The sequence below is a fragment of the Diadema antillarum genome, unplaced genomic scaffold (assembly GCF_040938485.1).
Source record: "Diadema antillarum isolate AM-2024a unplaced genomic scaffold, OU_Dant_1.0 seq00001587_RagTag, whole genome shotgun sequence".
Taxonomy (NCBI): Eukaryota; Metazoa; Echinodermata; class Echinoidea; order Diadematoida; family Diadematidae; genus Diadema; species Diadema antillarum.
In genome coordinates, this window is record NW_027272304.1 from 87,503 (window position 1) to 101,608 (window position 14,106).

At 39.1% G+C, this 14,106-nt stretch overlaps 1 protein-coding gene across 1 annotated transcript in view; it reads left to right on the forward strand.

Moving 5' to 3' along the window:
• The first annotated feature begins 269 nt into the window (after positions 1 to 269).
• Positions 270 to 14,106, forward strand: part of LOC139710917 (uncharacterized) — a 113,391-nt gene continuing 99,554 nt past the window's right edge. Inside the window, exons 1-10 of the mRNA XM_071622837.1 lie at positions 270 to 318; positions 1,537 to 1,773; positions 3,022 to 3,119; positions 3,774 to 4,024; positions 5,489 to 5,648; positions 10,041 to 10,210; positions 11,078 to 11,289; positions 12,205 to 12,404; positions 12,717 to 12,871; positions 13,673 to 13,811. Of these exons, the coding sequence (XP_071478938.1) occupies positions 270 to 318; positions 1,537 to 1,773; positions 3,022 to 3,119; positions 3,774 to 4,024; positions 5,489 to 5,648; positions 10,041 to 10,210; positions 11,078 to 11,289; positions 12,205 to 12,404; positions 12,717 to 12,871; positions 13,673 to 13,811 (1,671 nt within the window). The remainder of the gene's footprint in view (positions 319 to 1,536; positions 1,774 to 3,021; positions 3,120 to 3,773; positions 4,025 to 5,488; positions 5,649 to 10,040; positions 10,211 to 11,077; positions 11,290 to 12,204; positions 12,405 to 12,716; positions 12,872 to 13,672; positions 13,812 to 14,106) is intronic.

Below are 14,106 nucleotides of genomic sequence, written 5' to 3' on the forward strand. Positions count from 1 at the left end.
CTCCCCTGGCAGTTGTTTTCCACCCGGATCCAGCGGGCGAGGTCACCTACGTGTGTGGGGTGCAACTCTATTGAGGCGCTGTGTTGCACGACCATGCTGCGTTTCATGGATGGGGTACTCTGTAGCTGTGCCTGATAGCGGTTGTCACTGCACATGCACTACCACTGCTGAGTGATACGCTAAGTCGAGTTATCATAGGACTCTGATTTCACCTTGCGATGTTTGCGCTTTGATTCTAAAATAACAGCAGTCATACCAAGGCAAGGACAATGTATGAAATTGATCCAGCAAATGTTCGCTCTCCAAGAGAATTCGAAAGTAAGTCTTTCACAGGAGTCATCTACGTCATAATAAACTCACAACGTAGTTTGTAACTTTGATGACTGCATCTAGCTAGTGCATGGTTATGCCCTATGGCACTTCCATCAATGTCGGCATCAAAACATTTAGTAACCATTTTAAGAGTGGATTTTTCCCCCCAAACGTCACTTATAACGTTAGAAATTGTATTGGTGTTGTTGTGACTGTATCTGGTACTATCAATGTAAACGAGGAGACCCTAATCACGCTGAATACTAATGGTAATGCCAAATCCAAACTAAAGACGTTTGTTTGTGTGTTCATGGTGTTTTTGTTTTTTGGTTGTTGTTTTTTTGCTTACAATTTTCTTTCTTTCTTGTTTTATTATGTGAAGATTGTCGCTTACATTGGTATTACATGACCTCACAAACAGTTATATCTTGAGGTACAAGTATTTTGTCCTTTTTGTTTGTGTTGTAGTACTTCACTTTTAACTTGTTTTGTCAGAAACGATCATCTGAATTTGATGTAGGCGCCTGCCCTAGGCCTATAGTTGAAATGCAAATGTGCAATTAGACTGGCATTTAGACCATGTCTTAATCATACACAGCCCTGTTGCTTACACGCAAGTGTGGTGATTTACATGGCATGACATTGGCCAATCGTGTCTTTTTAATATGCCTGGTATGTGTGTGTAGTCCACATGTACATACAAGTAGTTATGGTACACATTATTTGGACTTCTGCATTTTATACTTTACAGTAGATTTCTACGGACAGACAAATCGATAACAAGTTAAGCCTGACCAGACACCATGCGCAACCCGGTATAGCGACAGGACTGTGTATAATTATGACAAGTTTTATCACTTCATTGTTTATAGTACTCAGCAGGGACTTTTTTACTGGTATTGGCGCTGAAAAGCTCTCTCAAGTACTTCTTCCTTTTTTTTTTCATTTCATGTTGACAATTTACAGCCATTAGAACATTATGTGATCATTAATTGCATGCATTTCTCGAATACAAATTGAAATAATTCATGAAGTAGGAATGCTTCTTCACCTCAGCCATGGTATTGTCAAGGGAGAAGAGAGAGGGAGAGAGCGGGCATTACAATCAAGATTCTGTGAAACTGCTTCAGGATTGGAGCCACAACAGCAACATTTTTTTTTTTTTTTTTTTTTAACAGAGAAAACATGAGATGCTAAAGATTTATTGCATGTGTATATGTGCAGATCCCAAGTTTGACTTGGGGCCACGGCGGAGCCCCACTACCACTGGGGGAAGGGCTCAGTTGACATTCGAGGAGATGTCTTCGGTCATCAAGCTCAAACCGCCACCAAAGACAACATGGGAGCCAGACGTCAAAGCGATGATCTCCACCAAGAAGTGGCTGAGTACCTACGGCCTGAGGAGGAACCGCCTAAAGCTAGACCAGATCCTGGGAACCATCGGTTTCAAGCATAGCGACGGTGAGTCCAAGACTGGTTGGGGACTCTCAAAATTTATACAAAGTGTGATAGGCTTGAATAGTTGATCATGTCACCAATAAAAGAGAAATACAGAGCAGACTTTGCAAGCAAGCTATTTGTATCAAAATTCAAGGTTTGGTTTCTTTTTTTTTTGGGGGGGGGGAGGAAACTAGAATTTTAGTGGATATTTTTCATAATCTTGCACTTGCCAACATCTTATGCATGATAATCATATTATAAAATGCAAAATGAATTGTAAGGTTTCTTTTAAGCTGTTTTCCTGTTGCTTATATGTGACTGTAATTCCAATATCTCAATAAAAAAAGAAAAGAATTAGGTTGATAGCAACAATAAGACCAACAGGGCAAACATGTTGATAGAAATTATCTAAAAGGGTTAAGATTCATGAAAGGTGATGAGGAGGAGAAGCATTACGCTATTAGCAGTAACAATATTGTAATGTATTATTATGAAGATAAAGTTAACTGCTTCTTGGGGGAAAAAGAAGAAGAAATTTTTAAGTATTTAATGTTTGATATTACAGTGTACAATGTATATGCATCTGTTGCATTTTCCAACATTTCAGTTGGCAATGTTATCAATACATTTCAAATTCCCTATAAAATGTTCATAGTCTTGAGAAACAGAGAAATTACAAATGGAAGTGTATTTAAATGCATTATTTTACAGACAACTTTGGAGGCAGTTGCCATACCAGATATTGCCAATATACGTACAATGTATAATATCAATGCTAGCTGTTAAGCAAAAAAAACCCGAACAAACAAACAAAACACACACAAAAACCCCCCATAAAAATTCATTTGATTGTGCATATTGGTTAAACTCCATTGTAGGATGTTAATACAAATGCGATTTGTAAGTACAGGTGTACATGGAGCATTGCAAATGAGAAATGTAAGTGGCAAATAATGCTGGGCACATTAAATTTGAATATGAAATTTTCTTTCTGGATGCTGGAATAGGTGCCAACAGTTACAGCATGAATATTTGAGTGTTAAAAGTGCAACTGGTTCATATTATATACCAATGCAAATTGAAGCTGTTTTGAAAGCCACAGCATATTTACAGAGAGGATTAGCTTTGCTTGTGTGCTGAGCTTAGTTCCACACGAGGCAGAATAGAGAACAGAGCCAAGAGTCTAGATTTCTTTTGTGCTGTTATTGGCATGTGATCTGCATAGTAAACTAAATGACAATTTAATCTGCCTGTCTTTCCCCCGTCTAGACTATGATCGTGCCCTCAAAAAGCCAGTGTGCTCACGGTACGGCGAGGGATTGTTTACCCGGTTTCCAAGGAGAGACGGCAAGATCTACAATGTGAATGTAAGTGTGCCATGGCCCTTTGGCTCTGTTTAAACATATATGTTATTTGCATGTTACGTTGAATAAGCTATGTCAGTGTCTAATTAGTCTAAAGATGGTCTCCTGTACAAAATGAAGCGAAAAAAAAATATTGATAGGAGAGGAATGTCATCATGGTCGTGTAGTTCATTTTGACATTCACTTTTAATGCTTTTTAAAATGTTTAGAAATCATTTTGTAGGGATACTGCAGGCGTTCCAACCATTTGGGATTTGAAGGAAAGAATCTGAATTTTGACCAATGCCAGTTCTTGTATCAATAGGAGTTTCCTTTTTTTTTTTTCTTGATAATTTTACTACATGCTGCTATGGGAACTGCTTTGTTTTTCCTACTTTTGAGCTAAATTATCCCTATTTTTCAGTCAGAAAGGTTGGGATGTCTGGAAAATGATTCAACCATTGAGAATGCCTTTTTTGTTGGCCTCATTTCTAAAGCAAAATGGGAAATCTTTGAAGATAGGGGAGGAAAAGAAAAGTTGCCGTATGTACCTTGTCACAAACATAACATGGAGATTTACAAGGTATGCCAGTGCATTGACAACTTGCACAAGTGTATTTGTTCGTCAAGCTTTAATGGAGGGGTTTTTTTTTCCACTCATTGATTGTGAATGTGCAGGTCAAAGTGAGCAAGGAGAAGATCAAGCAGATCGAAAACAGCCTCCTTCAGGCCATCAACCTGTACAAGCGGCGCATTGACTGGCTGACCAGCGAGAGCCGACGCCTCTTTGGCGTGGTGGAGGAGCACTGTATCTGCATCGTGCTGGACGTCAAGACCAAGTCGCCCAACCACTTTGACCACTGCCGCAACGCCATCGTCAAGGTGTTGGAGGACCAGGTGTCACAGATTGCCAAGTTCAACCTCATCAGGTTGGTAGCCCTCCCTAAACACCAAAGACAGATGCCAACTGTTAATTTATGCAATGTTTTCTACGTTTTAGTTTTTGTTTTTTGCCAAAAATGCTGCAGTTGTCATTAAAAATAATGTTTTCCCAAACTGCATTACAAAGCATGTTTATTGTAAGAAAGGTAAAAAAATACACCTTCTCAGCCCTCAGAATACTGCAATGCTGTTAAAATGGTTGACATCCTTGCAAAGACAGTGTATGGGAACTAAAACTTTCATTTATATCTTGAATGTACAATGTACTAGCAATGTTAATAACTCATTGTTACTTTTATTAATAGTAATAAAATATGCCAACTCATCATGACTGAGCATGTGTGAATGTATCTAAGGATAAAGTGATTGATCTACATGTATGTTGAAAGAGAAAATGAAAGAAATCATTTTCACAAAGGAAATAGATGATTTAAAATCCATGCCAAATTTTCACAAATATAAACAAGGAAAAAAGGATATATGTATGTTGAGATGTGAGTAAATTATCACAAGTGCCAGTGTCTTGGCCCCTGTAAACTGCTGTCAGTGTCGTGTATCAAACTGTTTTCTTTGTATTACCTTCCATTTGTATAAGATGCTAACAAAGGACAAAGAGTTATGAACTGTCCGAGAAAATGTTATCGGTGTAATGGGCGATGCATCAAGACATAATCTCTGAAATGTATTTGAGAAAAGATATACATGTAGACCATAGAGAAAAAAAAAAACCTTACAAGGATTATTTACATAGATGCCACAATCAAGTGACTAAGCCATTTGTAGACAGGCAACTGATGTTAGGAGACGACAATTGCCCAAAGCTTTTCATGAGATTTGTTCACATCTGGGTGAAGTGAACTTGATCTGTTGCATTCATGTATCTCCTTATCAATGGTTTCCCATTTAAAGGGGAATTGTAGTCCAGTTGAAAGTAGGTCTGTAAAGAAAGAGTACCACTTTTCAAGCACAATAGTGAAAGATGAAAATTGGGGAAGTTATGAAATTGTGAGCAGATGATATCATCATCAGCATACAAAAACTGATACAAATTCAATTCTGCCATCAAAGTGTGAAACATTCTGTTACTTCTCTCTGAATAACTTTGAAACAGTGATCAGTCGTATATTCAGATTTGAGACTTAGGAATAATTGCATATGAAAAAAAAAATACAACCTAGAAACTCCAAGAATTTATGTGCAAACTATATGGCAAGTTGTGAGGCAGTGACATCACCATCTCACTGATTTGCATATTCATATTATGGAAATTAGCAAAAATTCTACTTCAAAAGTTTCCATTTTCTTCCGAGTTTGGTCAGATTTTACTCTTTCTTTTCAGGCCAACTTTTAACTGGTCAAGCATTTTACTTTAGTGTACATGTATAAAGTAACTTTCAAACCTTTTAATGTGCAATTCCTTAGAGAGTGTAGTCAATTTTCACTTATCTTAGGGCTGCCCAAGACATGGTAGTCTTTCAGAAGCATGCCGTCCCAGTGACCAGGGACTCCTTGAATGAAGCCATGGAGTGGGTGCGTGGGTTGGACAGTGTGGCTGCCACGACTGAGACCAGCGCCTGTGAGGGGGTACTCAAGGCTTTCACCGACAGAAATGTAAGTTTCATGTTACACTTCTCTTTTAAAGCAAGATCAGAAGAAATCTCCATTTCCCCCCCCCAAAAAAAAAAAAAGAAAAAAAAGAAAAAAGGAGGCAGTGAAAAAACAGTGCAGTAAATGTTGCACACACCATCCATTGTGTCCAACGAGTATTTCAAGACTTCACTAGGCTTGGTATTTCTTGCAGTTTTCTCACAGTTTTGATGACAAAGGTGAAACTATAGGGCTCAAATGAGGATCAAGCTCAATTGAGAATTACATTTTAGATGTGTTTGTGTGTACGTGTGTGTGTGTCTCTCTATCTCTCTCTCATTTGCTCTTTCTCCCTCTGCTTTCTCTCATTCATTCTCTAGGTCTTATGTAACTATTGGCTAGTGCCATCAGCCATGTTGTGATCTGCCTATTTGTCCCGTTAGGACAATACATGAGCAAATAGATCACCAGATCACTGGTATCTAGCTCATCCAAAGATATTTACATGCATATCAGAATCACCAAATTTACCCAGGTGTACTACAAGGCAGTCCAGCAGTTCTATCTTATAGACAGAGCTTTTGATACCCTGGATAAGACTGTTTTGAGTTCAAATTCTAGCCTGCAGTAGTGTGGAACAGTGATCCCGTCACAGTCTATGGCACATACCCCCACTGTGCATTGTCCTTAACAGACCAATAGAAAGATGGCAACATGGCTGGCGTTAGCTAATCACATTATGTATATGTATAAAGGTAATTTTTTCCTAGTTAGGTCTTTGACAATGAAATGTTTCTTGTTTTGATTTGTTTTCTAAATCTTTTTTTTTTTTTGGGGGGGGGAGGGGAGGTGCTCGGGTTCAGTTTGATTAGATTGGGGGTGGGGAACAGATTAGATAACAACTGCAAACATTCACACTATTTGCATGAGCTTCTGTGTGTCCCACCGCAGCAAAGGAGATATCTTTATCATAAAGCAAATTTTTAGAGAAAATTATTGAATTGTTCACAATATCAACAAGAAAACACACCAGAGAAACGTAAAAGCTGTTTTTGAAGCATCCTTCTGGTGTAGGTACAGAGTCTTGGAACAGATGAGTGAGAGGAAACAAAAAAAAAAGGAACAACAAAAAAGGGTGTTTCAATAAGTTTTCATAGACTGTCATTTGGTTGGATGCAGTGTAGAAAAACAAAACCTTTTTCACACACTCTCTGTGCACCAACCTGCCTACAGCAAGCAGTAGGGCCTACAGTGTCTGCATCTACATTGTAGCCACTGTGTGTACCATGTAGGAGCCTCCTTTATATAAATATTGCTCCCTCCTAAATGCGTAACATCTGTTTTCAAAAGAAGAAACACCAATACAGAGAGCTATTTGACACAGGCCATTGATTTTCCCCAGTCGCCTTTCATGAGCACAATGGCTCCCAAGGCCCTGTTTGAGGCGCAGACCCGCTCCTTCTCCAAGGCCCCTTGTTTCCTCTTGGCCACACACAAACTCTCCCATGCATTGTGACAGCCTTCCCCCCACAAAGCAGCTACGTGCGCTGAGGCGTGACTGATTCAACCAGGTGATCTGAATATTGATCACCACCGGCAGGCACTTTGTATGGAATAATGTGTGCGCTCTACTGTATACATGTACTTGTATAGTTGACATTTTCCTCCAGTCAAAATCTTCTGCAACACTTGAAGGGGAGGGGTGCTACCATCAGCTTTTCCAAACAGTTACTGAAAATTGAGACTGGAGCTTTGTTGCCATGGTTACCAGACAGGCACAACACAATTTATGTTCCCAACATGGTAATGTAATCAAGAAATCACTTGTTCGCTGCTAGCGTGTGATACACAGATGGATGCACAAAGGTACTTGAGAAATCGATTCTGGAGCCAGGTGAAGCTGTAGAAAATTCCTCCCCTCAACCTCTTGAGGATGATCTGATTTTGCCTTTACATCCATTTTCCATAATAAACACCTCCCCCATTAAAGGACAAGTGCACCTTCATATACATAAGGATTGAGAGAATGGAGCAGTATTTGTAGAACACATCAGTGAAAGTTTGAGGAAAATCGGACAATCCGTTCAAAAGTTATGAATATTTTAAGTATTTGCGCAGTCACTGCTGGAAGAGAAGACTACTACAGAGTATGATGTCACATGCGTACAACTACATAAGGAAAATAAAAAGAGAATTTCACAAAACTTTACTTTTTGAATAAAGTGCACATTTCTCCGTCTTGCTACTGACGTATGCTAAGGGTAATATTATTCCCCCTGCCTTCTGAAAGAGAGAAGTCGAGCGTTCTTTTGTTGTGCGAGAAAAATGGAAATATGTCGAATTTTCTTTATTCTTTCTTTATATGGTTGTACTCATGTGACATCACAAGCTACAGTAGTCTTTCCATCCAGGCGTGACTGAGCAGAAACTTCAAAAATTCATAACTTTTGAACGGATTGTCCGATTTTGCTCAAACCCTCACTGATGTGTTCTACTAATATTGCTGCATTCACTCAACCCACATGTCTATGAAGGTGAACTTGTCCTTTAAATTGAACTTTAGACTAGTCTTCAGTGGGCTTGTATGATGCTCACGAGCAAATGTTATATGTATGGAAGCATTGAATACTTGTCTGTTTGCGCATTCAAGTGACATAATTGGTTGGTGATACTTCTTTTTTTATGCCTCCGCCACGAAGTGGTGCCGGAGGCATTATGTTTTCGGGTTGTCCGTCCGTCCGTCCGTCCGTCCGTCCGTCCTTCCGTCCGTAATGAATTTTGTGGACAGCGTAACTAAAAAACCTTTTGAGGTATCCTGATGAAACTTGGCATGTGTGTGTATTAGGGGGTGAAGTTGTGCCTATCAACTTTTGGGTGCACATGCTCAAGGTCAAAGGTCAAAAGGTCAAATAAGTAAAATTTCACTATTTCCACCATATCTATGCAATGCCTGAAGATATTTTCTTGAAACTTAGTGTATACATGTATTACTCAATTAAGATTCTCTGGTGAAAGTTTGGGTCATGAGGTCAAAGGTCAAAGGTCAAAAGGTCAAGTAGAAATATTAAAACTTCACTTTTTTCTCCGTATCTTGGAAATTGTTCATGGTATCTTCATGGAACATAGTATATATACATTTACTGACTGGCAGTGATTATCTAGAGAATTTGGGGTTCATGGGTCAAAGGTCGGGGGTCAAAGGTCAAGGGCAACACTTCAAAATTTTACTATTTCCCTCATATTTATGCAATGCCAGCAGGATTATTATTTTTTTTTACACTTGGTGTATGCATGTATAATCTAATAGAGATTCTCTGGAAGCTTTATTTTTTTCTTCTTTTCTTGTTTGCCTCAAAGGTCAAAAGGTCAAAGATCAAGGGAAATTGCTGAACTAACTTTTTCCTCCATATCTCAGAAGTGGCTCAAGTTATCTTGAAACTTACTACATATTTATGTATGTTGTGCCTGACAGTGATTATCCTATGAATTTTTGGGTCAAAGGCCAGACGAAAATGGTAACAATGAACTTTTTAATACAGAAATTGCACTTTTTCTCCATACCTTGAAAATTACTCAATGCGTAAACTTATGAATGGGTCAAAGTCAAGTTAAAGTCCTTCAATCCCCAAATACATGCTCTCCTATTCATCCAATTAAACCTAGGTCAAGGAAGGTGAACATTCAACACATTTGTGACAAACTTGTCATTCTAATATTTTGCCAATTTTGTGAAAATGTAATCACACATTGTCTACATGTACTATAGACCTATTAGGAGAATCTTGCATTATGGCGGAGGCATACCAGTCGCCTTAGCGACATTTCTAGTTTGGTCTCTTTTCTTGTAATGTCAGTTCTTGAGATGTTCATCTACTTGCAATAATCAAAGCCACAATTTCTTACAACAAATACTGAATAGAATATACATTTGTATTCCTCTTATTAGCTCTATTATGATGACTGTCTGACACAAATGGGCAATACAGAAGCCTACAGTATTTGTTGGACAAGCAATATTGAATGACTAGTTTTCGTCAACTGTTCTTGTGTTCATGTTCTGACATATTTCTTATTGAGGCCTTATAAATTACACTTACAGTGCAGAATTTGACCATGTACACTGTATTGTACAGTGGAACCATATTTTAACAACGTTGGGTATAGGGAGACACCTATTACAACGAGGTAATTTGCAGGTCCCATATCTTTTACATATATTCTTTCCTTTCTATTCCTGATATAACAAGATGCGCGATACACCAAGGAAATTTTAGTAGTCGCAAACAGCTTCTTACAAGAAAGTTTCCCTGTATTCCACCAGCTGAAAAGATTCTTGCTAAGTTGACATGCTATTACTATGGTTTCTTTTTTGTTTTGTTTTTCTAATGTCTGTTTTTGTTTGGGGTTTTTTTTTAGATTGAAGCTGTATACCTGTTCTCGGAGGGTTCGTCTGCCAACACTGCCATGGAGCTGACATTCCAGAAACTCAAGGGAGGCCCTCTACCTGTCAACACAGTGGCATTCAACAGCACAGACTCAACAACCGTCCACTTCCTCAAAGACTTGGCACAGCTGACGGGAGGAAGGTAAGATAGACTACCATAGTTGGAAACTTGTGATGGGGAGGTTGTTGGTAACAGGCAGAAAGCCAAGGAGGGCTTGAAATATGTGGGAAGTTAGTAGGTAAGGGTAGGGTTTTGTTAGTTTGTTTTCTTTAGTCAATGCTTGCCACTTTCCTCTGTAAGCAAGACATTCATGCAGTAACACAGTAAAGTCAGTAAAGTCAGAACATGATCAATTCTGCATTAGGAGTGATGATATGTATGCATATTTTTATGTGGTTATTGATGTGTTGTATCAGAGTGACTACATGGTCTAGAGGTGTCACAGATAGATGGAAATAAAATTTGGGAGTGGGCAGAAATAGGAGAAAAACAAACAAGACAATGATACAGTGGACTCCTGTTATAACGAAGTCCTCGGGACCGGCATTTTTTTTTTTTTTTTTTTTTTTGGGGGGGGGGGGGGGGGGGGTGGGGTTATATCGAAATGGCATTATAACCAAACAAATAAACAATAAAAAGATAGAGAGCAGATAATGTTGCAGCCTGAATTTTTACTTTGATGTAACCGGAATTTTGTTACAAACCATGTTTGTTATAACAAGAGTGCACTGTAGTAGAATCAAAAGCAGGAATTCCAACAGGGGAATAACTGCATTGACAGTATCATTTTTGAGCGGCAAGCATCATTAACCTTTGGCTGAGGAAATATTGACACTCGATCATGGCATTATTTAAGTGTGCTGTGTAATCTTGTAGGCGTAGCAATCTACACCCCATGTGAGTGTGAGACATCATTTTGTTTTGTTTTATATGGTATAGAACAAAATATTCTACAAAGATATTTATCATTGCAGGAAGTTTTCATGGTGTTATTCCCGTTTATTTTAGATTCCATGCCTTTGCTTTCAACAAATTGGACTCGGACGTCAATGGCAATAGTTCGTACAACCACGATACCAAAGCTCCCCTGAGTGGGGTTCCCCCCGGGGCGGGGACGAGGGAGGATGTAATCAACATGTGGCAGGAGCTGGAGGAAGCAAGGGCTATCTTGGGGGAGGTCCAGACCATCCTGGAACATGTGCCGGACACCAGGCAGGATGGTCAGTGGTCATGCCAAATTTTCAACTGCTATATATTCTTATAAATCAACCTTTCTGTACTGTGATTTTGATTGAACTGTCTAAACATTGCAGTGTATGTATGCATTATGTGAAATCTGTGTCATTCTAATAGGAGTCATTATTATACAGTGTCACAGGAAAAGCATGAATACATACAGTTTGAAAACTGTGAATCGCATGCAAAAAAAAAAAATAGCCTGGCTCAGTCAACATTAAAAGTCTAGTGATGATGCTCTTCAATCTTTTGTATTTTCCCCCCAGTATTCGTTGTGATTACAAAATTATTTCAAGCTGCATTTCATTTCAAGATGCTTTGGAGATTAGTGTTAAGTGCAATGCATTACTGAGATGTATGTTTCACAATTCTGCAGTGCTCAGATAAGACTCCTTTGGCATTTTATGAAAGGCACTGCAGCAACTATGGTCACCATGGCAACACTGCATCCAGAATCAACCAGCATTGATCATTGACCTTCTTTCCATGGTATCTGTAGTAATAGCAACTTTCAGTGTTAGTAGGTGCAAACCTCTTCATGAAACAAGGTCCCTTGTCTATCCCAGTGATGAAATAGGTGTTTTGCAAGCATCTGAGAATTACATGTACATCCCTGCAACATCTTGGAGCACACATTCACAAGCTTTTGCCCAGGCCAGTCCAACCTTGTGAAATAACTTACCTTCAGTTTTTAAAAATTCATCAGATTCTTTCAAAAGTGGTCTACAAACCCACTTGTGTAATGCCTCTTTTTTGATTCTGTATGTTTCTGTTGATGTTCTTGTACCTGTACTTCCTATGCTTCTTATAACCCCCTTCCCCCTTTCGATTCTAGAGCACTCCACAGAGTGGCATTATAAATCATATAGCTTGTTATTATCAATATTATTTATTTCCAGTGCCGGATGAAGAGCCACTAGAGACTGGCCCTCAGAAGGAGCGCAGTGAGCAGTACATGAGCTCCAAGGAGTGGCTCTCCAAACGAGGGCTCAAGGCCCGCAGGCTGGACGTCTACGACGTCCTCGCCACGTGCTCCTTCCGACACTGCGACGGCGTGGTAGACATCAAGCAAGCGCCTCACAACGACTTCACAGATGCCGTGAGTCTCTAAAGTGTATTCTCTGCAAAAGTATAGTTTGATGCATGATAATGACAGCCACTAGGTAAATCTACCTGTATCCTGCCAATTTGATGATGATTAATGATCGAAATAGTCAATGTCTTATTTATAGCTCCAACCATGAAATAGAATTGCTTCCTGTAATTTGTCTTGTTCTTCCATTTGTTATTTTTGTTATGTATGTAGATACTGCATCTTTCATACCCACCCTTGAATATCTTTTTCAGCAATATTTGTCCATTATTTTGTATGGTGTCAAATAACAACGTGTCATATATCTGTCGTGTGCAGGAAAGTAGAAACAAGCTGGTCAACGCCAAGTACTGCGACAGGTTCTGCCACTTCCAGTGGAAGGATGGTTCCATCAAACACGTCCACGTGACGGCTGACGTGCACCGAGTGTACGAGAGAAAGATGGCCGCGGCCCTTGATGATCTGCAGAGGAGGTGAGGTCATCGTGAGGTCATTTGTGTCACCTGTTGTGATGTACTTGTATGCATTGTTTTTCAGAAGATCATTCAGCAGATTTTTTAGCTATCATACCACCATGTCTGAGTCTTCTCTGTCTTATGGTTATCCTTATCTTATATAGCTGCCCAATTCATAGTTGGAATACTGTAGAAACTGTTCCACATACAGATATTTTCATGAATGATGTGGTTACAAACATTGTTGCGAGATGTTGTTTTCGCGAATTGATACCGAGGCTGTTGTAAATGCACAATTACCCTTGCATATGGCGACATCTTTGTGTGTTGTTAAATTCGCCGTCCAACAGCGATTCACAAAATTCGCAAAAATTAAACCCTCACAAAAATAACAGCTTATACAGTAAGCGAAGCTATTCCAGTCATCTTACAATGTATTCATCAGCCTGTGTTAAAACAAAAGACTGCATCCTTTTTCCTCTTGATTTGTGTCAGAAACATTTGCAAGAAATTTAATGGTTAGAATTAGTGCCTGCATAATTATAGAATTCTGAATTGATGATGTCACAGTATTTTCTCATAGCTTAGTCCTGGTTCCAAACAAAATACCTTTGCACAAGGCTTTGGGTAGTGGGTTGGAACCAGTTATGAGCATGGTTAGCAACAGTTGTGTTCACAGATATTTGGTCAACGTGAGATTGTGTCTAAGGACCAGTTTCCATGGCGTTGAATAGCTATGATATCACACTTCAGTCCCCCATAAAAGGCGTATCCTGTGGATAGAACTTAGAAGTCTCTACTCGTGTTTTCTGACCCTAGACTGGACTGGCTGCAGCAAGGTAGCAGGGAACTGTTTGGAACCATTGTGGAGGACCAGGTCTACATCCTTATCGACATCTCAAACTCCATGGAGAACCATTTGGGACTTGTCAAAGAAAAAATGTACAAGTTAATGCAGGTGAGTGGAAATCAACCTTTACACATTGTGCAAAAAGGAGCTTACTAAACTGTATTACTACACACCTAATATGTACTGTGTACTCCTTACCAGTATGGCCTACATGTATGTGTGCACATCTCAATCATGCCAGTTTCAGAGTTAATAATATTTGTGTGTTGTTAGATTCGCGAATTGCATTCTACTCACTAAGTTTACAAAAATGAAAACCTTGTGAAATATATGATGTATAATATAGTAGTCACAACTCCTCGGCCAGCAAAATATTCTACAACAATGTAACATACTACTATGT